Source organism: Pyrus communis, chromosome 3 (genome assembly GCF_963583255.1).
Source record: "Pyrus communis chromosome 3, drPyrComm1.1, whole genome shotgun sequence".
Classification (NCBI taxonomy): Eukaryota; Viridiplantae; Streptophyta; class Magnoliopsida; order Rosales; family Rosaceae; genus Pyrus; species Pyrus communis.
The window spans coordinates 22,933,135-22,942,053 of record NC_084805.1 but is presented as its reverse complement, the minus strand read 5'-3'; the positions used below and the strand labels follow the sequence as shown (position 1 = coordinate 22,942,053).

At 35.2% G+C, this 8,919-nt stretch overlaps 2 protein-coding genes across 2 annotated transcripts; one reads left to right on the top strand and one right to left on the bottom strand.

Annotated features, from left to right (window-relative positions):
• Positions 1–3,491: 3,491 nt before the first annotated feature.
• On the bottom strand, positions 3,492–4,828 carry LOC137730107 (probable caffeine synthase MTL2). The gene has a single exon (XM_068469171.1). It carries the CDS (start codon positions 4,769–4,771, stop codon positions 3,677–3,679), a length of 1,095 nt encoding a protein of 364 aa, XP_068325272.1. The 5' UTR covers positions 4,772–4,828; the 3' UTR covers positions 3,492–3,676.
• Positions 4,829–8,315: 3,487 nt separating this feature from the next.
• On the top strand, positions 8,316–8,798 carry LOC137728456 (18.1 kDa class I heat shock protein-like). Its single transcript, XM_068467239.1, has one exon. The coding sequence runs from the start codon at positions 8,316–8,318 to the stop codon at positions 8,796–8,798; it is 483 nt and encodes a 160-aa protein (XP_068323340.1).
• Positions 8,799–8,919: the final 121 nt, after the last annotated feature.

Here is an 8,919-nt window from a genome sequence, read left to right as displayed (position 1 = left end):
TGGGGATTTTATAAAAGGAGAGGAAGTGGGGACAGGTAAAGGAGAGGTTGTGTAACATGGGGAGGTTGGGGCCTGCCTACTTACTTGGCAATTTGGGATTATTTGCTTTTAATTATTGTTAATAATATAATTTGTTTGTGTTGTTCTTGCATAAGGAGAGAATCAAATTGAAATTAAAATGGGGATTTGTTGGGTGGGAGGATTATGGGATTATGTGCTCAAGCCACCATGTTTTTTCACTTGGGACTTCCCTCCTCTCCCAACTTTACAGAAGATATTTGGATATATTCTTCTGATATGCCAGAGCTTAAAGCTTGAGTGGTGCATAAGGAAGGTAACAATGCAAGTAAAAGACCAATTATTGATAACCTCTTTTTAGCTGGAGGGAATCTCTCATTCTCTCTCTCAAATATTTTTTGGTGAGGTGAAGCGAATGTGAAATACTCGACTACTTATGTGTAATGAGTTATTGTTTATTGCAGATAAATTACAATTAATACGTGTGCAATTTTTTTCTCACAACTGTAATTTACATGTAAGAATGAATAATCCCTTACATGTAAGTATATCCTCCTTACATGTAAGAAATCAAGTAGTGTTCAAGATAATGTAGGTTACTTTACGTGTAAGGAGTCAAACATTGTTCAAAGTAAAGTAGAGAAACTTGATTCTTTTAATAATCATAATTGCCCTTTTGAGTAAGCACAAGCTATAAAGTTATTGAGGTTGAACAGTGGTTAGGATTCAGTAGTTGCGCTAATCAAATGAAAGATATTAGAAGTCCATACAAGACCTTTCTGAACTTACACACGTTAATTAATTGATATCTTTATGTAATTAATAGGATTCTCACACATACTTTTCCAGACAAACTGGCATATTGATCCCTTTTCTTTCTTTGATCTCTTTTTTTTCCTTTTTCCAACTTGTTTTTGTTTCTTACAGCCTGTAATATGTGCTTTTGAACATCTGCAATAAGGGATGAAGTAGCAAAATATTGTATATATAGGAAGAAAGGAATAACCATAGCATAACAAGGTTTTACACATAAACGTTATGTAAACATATTGAACCTGCATATTTCATCCATATTAGTCATTTAATTAGGGAATTACATTAAATGACTTCGTTTGATCAGTGATCAACTTTTTTTATTGTTGAACCTAGCTAATGTTAAACTATTAATTTGATCATTTCGAACCAATTTACACTTATCTTCGACCATTAATTTTTTCAACCTAATTAACATACATTTGACCATTCACTCGACTCATAATGCTTAACCTTTTCACATTAAAAAAAAAAAAAAAAAAAAAAAAAAGTTGGATGACTCATTGAATTGAGTCATTTGACACATTTCTCCTCTAATATTTGCTGGATGTGATGCCAGCTCAAGCAGTTATTGAAGCCAATATAAATCATGGTCTCTAAGATAAGGTGTCATCAAAGTGCATATAAACTGTCCTATTGGGGATCTGTGCACCTTGTGTGCATTGAGAGGATGACATGTGTCATCTCTAGTACATGTGTTTTGTGAAGTCATGAGCAATTGAGATTTGTACTCAAACAACCATAAGACTTGTTGATCCTCATTGATGGTTTGTGGACCCTTAATTTAATGTGTGGCTTAAGCCTTTTTATCCTCTCACACTTTCACAAAGTCACAGACTCACATGGCCTGCAGGAGCATAAGAAACCTTGCTTCCAAGTGAGTGTACAGTCCCAAAAGTCAGGATTCAGGATTTGAAAACTTAGCCCTGCAGAAGCAATTTTGACGTTAGAATTAGAATGAACTTGTTCTTGGCCTAATGGGAATGACTTACCTTGGGATATGAATATGATATCCAAGCTAATAATGCATTATTATGTGATAAAGTTAAACACAGCATATGATTGATTTAAAATATTAAGACAGTAGCATCTCGAGTTTTGACAAATGCATGGATTTGTGTATTTGCTACACAAATCTACTATTAAATACTAATCACCAAATCACATTAAACTCTTTAACCCCATTAGGCTAGTGGTCAAGTCTAATTGGGTACACAAAAACATGTCACGTGGAAAAAGAATAACTACCAACATGGGGTGTTATAATTAACTTACAAACCCTATCCTTAGGTACCGTTTGGTACGTGGGACGGGACGGAACAGAGTGGGACAAGGCGTTCCGTCCCACGTTTGGTGAGCCTAAAACGGGTGGAACGAGCTGTTCCACTAGACGAGTTTTGGGTGAATTTTCGTTCCACCTCACCCCCCTGGAACGACTCGTTCCACATCCATGGAACACAAAATTATAACATCTCCGTCTCCTTCTTCTTCCTCCTTGTTTCCATCCGAGGGCATCTTTGATCTCGCTCCGTTCCGTTCCGTCCTGTCCCGTCCCGTTCCCTTCTTCTTCCTCCTTGTTTCCATCCGAGGGCATCTTTGATCTCGCTCCGTTCCGTTCCATCCTGTCCCGTCCCGTCCCATTCCGTTCCGTCCCGTCCCGTCTGCATACCAAACGATACCTTAATGAACAGATAGCAAGCATCTAACTTTTCCTATTCCTCTCGTTTAACATTCTAATTTGTATTTGGAAATTTTGTTGGTGTGGACCAAACCCTTGTCTAATGTTTATATACAAAACACACCTCTCCCACCACAAGAATTTCCTGCATAAATGATTATGATTGATTTGATAATTTATTGAATTATTTTTATTTTAACAAACAAATCATAGTTTGACGGTTAAAATTATTATTATTTTGGATAAGAACTTATCCTTTTTTACACGAAATTAGATTTTGATATATGCCAACGAGAAAAATTGCGTGTTATAGCAAATAAGATTCTAATCATTCAATAGTAAATACTTTTTAAGTTAAAGAATGCCAACAGCCTTAAACCTTTCTCGACTCTGCTTTACATCTTACAACGATAATTTGAACCGTCTATTTTAAGTTTTAACAGCATATATGTGCCTACCAAAACCTCAATATATTTCAGCAATAATATCACACCAGCAGTGAGACACCCCATGTGATACAAAGCCGACATTTAAGCAATAATTAGTTATCTTCTTCAGACAAAAACAAAGCAAAATCATGCAACAGACAACTTCCATTATACAACCCGAGCCGTGTGTTCTACTTCTACCTCATCTTTGTATTCTTCTTCTTTTTTTAGTTATTTCCTAGAGCCTTCCTTTTTGAACCATCCGATTTGGATTGTTCGTTTTCCATTCAATATTGTGTTAATTCATCGAAATCGAATTGATGAATCTAGTTTCATTAGTTTTCCTTTCCCCACGAGCATATGGTAACCACATTTTGTTGAGATGATAAGGACCGGATTTAATTTGGTAGCCACATTATTTTGACGTAAAAGACTATATGCTTTATATTTATTTATTTTTATTTTTATTATTTTGTTTGTAAATGCATCTGCAATTTGAAACGTTGAGCCAACAAACCAAACTAGAATAAGAGAAGCAATAACCACCTCACGGATGAAATGGTAATCTTCTTCTATATGTCTCTTTTTCTTTAGTACTTCATCTTCTTCGTTTTACTGAAAGGTTGCTGATCTTCTGCAATAGTTAACAGTAAGCAAATTTATTTCTTATAATGAAGTACAAAATAAAAAGAACAATGTAACCTAAATCTTGTTCTCATTTCTTGCATATTCATCTTATTCAACGCTTCTTTGTCAACGAGATAACCAGGTCAATGAACTGGCAATTCTCCATTTCCATGTGATCAAGGACATCTTCTTCAAACCTGCGAAACAAATCGTCCATAGCCACTTCTCCGAATTGGGTTGCCAGAATAGGCTCTCCCACAGCCCTTATCTCAGTGGCAAGTACGGCAGCCCTTGCCTTTTTATCGAGGCCACTGTCAGCGTGCTTTATATAGGAGTCCCAATCATTTTTGAAAACTTCAAGGCTTTGCAAAGTAAAAAATCCTTCCGCCTCGATGACATCTTCAACCTCCTTTGTTGTAGGAAAATACAATGGCATATTGAATGTGTCCAATTTTTGCTCCTCAATCAAACCCTCTAAAACCATATCATTGAGTTTGAGTCCGACAACTTCCCAAATGCTAAGTGGATCATGGCTCTTTGTGCTCCCCAATGTTGTGAGGACCATACTTCCTCCGGGAACCAGCTCTTCTGCTCGTGATCTCAAAAACACTCTGAAGTCCTTTTTGAATTGCTCCAAGTACTGCTTATACACAGCAGGTGGGCTTGTTTTCGCTATGTATATGTTCTTCTTGTTTAGTCCCTCTCCTTCCTTGGTTATCAAACCTTTTGGAGCCTCAGAGATCCACAGAAGGGCATAACTAGAGTGAATAAAGTGGAGAGAATTGTTTGGAAAGAGCCTGCCATAGAAAGAACCAGGCATTGCAGTAATGAAACATGGCCCTAACTGTTCTTCCTCAAGTTTCTTATAGAACCCTGGCAATGACCTGAACAGAGTGTTGAAATCGTTTCCGGGAAGATCATTCAAGAAGGCTTGGAGTGAAGGAGATGGACGGTTCAGTTTTCGGAAAGTGGCATGGATGTTGTGTATGATATCTGATACCACCAGAAGGGTGTTGGGTCCGGAAGAGCATCCCAAGTCTGCTATTTTCAAACAGTCAGAGAAGAGTTTCCTAGAAAGCTGCTCTATGCTTGCCTTAACTGTGGGCTTCACCATTGAAATCGCAGCTCTTTGAAGTAGAGAGTTGGTTGCATAGCTTGTTTTCCCAACTCCTCCATTCATGTGAAGAACTTGCTGATCTACCTCCATTTTAGTTTGTATTCTCAAATAATGCTTCTCTACACTCTTGCTCTTCGACTATATGCTTTATATATGGGTTTCATTTAATTAAATTAATCATTTCGTTATGTCAAACTTGGCTACGGAATTACTTTGAATATGGTGCTCCAGTCTACGGAATTACAAAATCATTTCGTTATGTCAACTTCCCAAATATGGTTTCATTTAATTAAATTAATCATTTCGTTATGTAGGTGAGAGAACACAGTGCTCCAGTCAATTTTGAAACAAAAGCCATTTGCCTTGTGGGTTTTATTTAACTTGAGCATATTATTGAAGCACACGAATGATTTGAAGCAAAAACAAAATTATTTGAAAGCTAAAAAATTAGAGATTTTGAAAATTTTGAAAATGCAATTATGAAGCCTATATGATATGCCACTAATAGAAAAAAAACACATTAATTAACATTAAGTAATTAATAATTCAATCATCAACAATTGCATCATATGTATTATAAAATTTAATCCCAATAGTTGGTCTCTCTGACATTTCCCTACTGAAAAATTCCTTCTGGATAAGGGTGACAGTCTAGGGTTTGCTTTTTTATTGTATTCACCGTCAGCACGATGAAGCTTAAACGATAGCACGTAATAAGCATATATGCATTTGCAGAAAAGGGAGAATGTGAAGCACTTTCTGATACATTCGCTTGGACAGAAAAGGATCATATTCATGGCAGAGATGATGACTTGTGTTTGAATTCTTGGAAAAGAAAACATTCCATTTCACAGCCAAAACCCTGCAGTAGATTTTTTATGTATATAATTTGCATTATTGTATGGACCAAATGGTGGGGAATATTTAGTTTTGCACTGAAGACTTGTGCGTGCATGCAAGGGCACCAGTGGACATGAACCCATGGGAACAAAAAAGGATATAATTAATTGGATCAAGAAGATGGACTTGATGATCAAAGAAAAAACTATATATGAAACTGAGGTACAATTCTATCAATATATGTACCTGTGTACGTAAAACACATTTATATTTGGTACATTTTTTATTTATTTTTGTTACAATTATACATCTGCATTGTTGGATGATGATGATTAAGTACTAATTCAAAATGTCAACTTTTTTTTTTTTTTTTTTTATCATGTGCTGATACACCAATTTGAAAATTGTAGTAAAATTAGTGTATCGCCACATAAATAAACAAACTTCGGCCAGTACAAAAGGATTAACTTGCATATATGTAAGCATGATCAGGAAGTTTTCAAGTACCATTTTTTTTTTTCATGTATCACACACGTTTCTAATCAGGGTTTAAGATTTTCCATTTCGTTTTGGTCTGAAGTCATGATTTAGGAACTTTTTTTTGTTGGACATGATTTAGGAATTAAATAGAATAAATTGGTTCATCCAAAAAACAAAATAGAATAAATTGGATCGTTTTCAATTTTTCATTGAATAATATTATTAGGTTGGGAACTCTGCAGGAAAAGCCCACACATGCCCCTAAAAAACCCTAAATAATGTTTCAAATTGAGCTCATTTTAGGAAAAGGATCCGGCGAGGATCATTGTCCCTCATTTTAAGGCTGTGCATGGGCTGATCGTAATTAGGTATGATGTGGAGGCCTCAAAGAAACACCTTAGGATATAAGAGGAACGTTGAAACGTCCACATACACAATACTCAGGCCCGGCTCAAGCCCAGTGCGGGTAGGGCGACCGTCCGGGGCCTCAAAAAATTAGGGGCGTCAAAAATATTATGGTGATATATTTACATATGTTTTTATAAGAATATAAATTTATGAAATTTGGTTTAGTGACAAAGAAATTTAACTAGAATTGGTGGTTTTGTTGTTTAAAATTAATGAGGAGGTCTTAGGTTCAAAACACCATGTGTGCTTATTTACATTCCAATTTTTTTACAAATCTCTTTTCATAACAGTATAAATTTATAAATTTTGGCTAAATGATCAAGAAGTTTAATTAAAAGCAATGGTTTTTGTTGTTTAAAATTAACGAGAGGTCCTAAGTTCGAAATGCTATGTGCAAGTTTTTTTTTTCAATTTTTACAAATTTTTGTTTGGTTGTTAATTTATTTACTAGCTAATAGCTATGTGAGTTGCTATTTTTAATTATCCGTTCCAATTCAAGTCTAACTTCAACAAAGAGTAACGCGTAGACTAAATTTTTAGACTAAATTTGCAAATAATATTACGTGTCATCAAAAGGTTTAATTTAGTGTTCATTCATTACTTATACATATCCTTGAAGACTCGAAAACATTATTATTATTTTTTATTCTTATATTGACAAGGTTAGTAAATAAGAAAAAATACCTCACTATTTATACAAAAACACTTTAAAAATTCAGATGAAAAACAAAACTCATAATCAATCTACTTGTAAGCCCGAAGTTTTTTGGTTTCCTTATCTCGATATAAAATAAATTAGTTATTCCGTGTTTCTAAATTATTGAGTTTGAAGTGTTTTTCTAAATATAATTTTATCGATGTCTTACATGTGAAAACAAATAATTTTTTTATATGAAGTGAGACACATTTTTTAGCGTCGCCCCAGGCCTCAAAAATCTCTAGACTGGCCCTGACAATACTTGAGAGGATGATCATCTTCGATCTGGTTGTAAAATCATGAAGGATTATAACAGTGTTAAGGTTGTGTAGCTCAATACAAGCTATAAATGTAGATGAACATAATCATGCATCCGAAAATACCAAAATAATCTACGAGTTTGAAGTTGGTGGCTAAATACTAATAGCATCTAGCCTTTTTAGAAAAAAAAAATCCACACGTTGATGAGTTCATTGCGGCTATCTCTCCCCACATGTTGGACGTATGTTTGAGTTTGGAGACAATATCGATGGTAAATTATATTTAATACACACTTGATGGGACCATTTCTCGTTGGTGTTGTAATTAAAGACTAGCTTATTTGTTGAAGTGACTAAAATTATTTATTCATGCACTTGAGTGTACAAATTTAGATTTTCAAGTTGTATTTGGAAGTATTTTTAGATTTAGATAATCAAAAGTGCTTGGGATAATGTTTTACCATACGAAGTTAATAGTGTCTATGGGGTTGTCAGATATTTTATGAATTCTTGATAAAAATTTCATGTGCTTCTAACAACAAATAAATGCTTTATAGAGAAGCATATTCAAACTACGCTTTTGAGCTTGAACAGTACTTCTAGGAACCAATTTCCAGGTTCTCCAAGAGAGTTCTGTAATATTGACTTCTATCCCCTACCCATTATCTCAAAAAATATAAATGGAATGGGCCCAACAAAGTCCATCGACATCAAGAACATCAATTCCCTAGAAGCCGAAGACTATCCAACTCCAGAAACTCCAAGAAAATCACCGTCTCCTCTTCCCTCCCAGGAAAAATACTCATATCAAACAACGCACCAAAACCATCACTTGCGAAATCTGATAAAAAAACACCATCCGTAATTAAAACAAGAACTCAGGTTAATAGCTTTTTCATCCCAAACCCTAAACCCAAACCACAAAAACAACAAAAACTCAAATCTGAAAATGTCCATTTTATTACTATCTCTCTTAGATCAGCCCAACTTTTTGGCACCTTTCAGAGTTTTCGACTCAGAAATATCCAACAACACCACATACATGGACTGGAAGGAGACTTCAGATGCTCACACCTTTGAAATAGATCTTCCAGGCCTTGCAAAAGAGGACGTGAAGCTTGAGCTACAAGAAAACAAAGCGCTTCGTGTTACTGCAAAGAGAAAACTGGAGCCTGAAACGGAAGACCCCAAGCATGAGACGTGGCACTGTAAGGAAAGGACAAGTGGAAGCTTCTCGAGGAATTTTAGGTTGCCTGACAAAGCCAAGGTCGATGAGATTAAGGCTTCAATGCGTGACGGGGTGTTGGTAATTACAGTGCCTAAGGAGGAGGAATTGAATAAAAAACACAAACATGAGAAGGTTGAGATCTCTGGGGATGATGAAGGACATGGTTGTATTCTGCAAAGCTTAATTAGAAAACTTAATGCGTAATGCTAGAGAGACTAAATTTATAGATTAAAATTGCAAACTAAATGATGTGTCACCAATAAGAAATAAATATATTTATCAACGTTTAAGTAATAATTCAATTATCAACTTCCATGTTATTTAG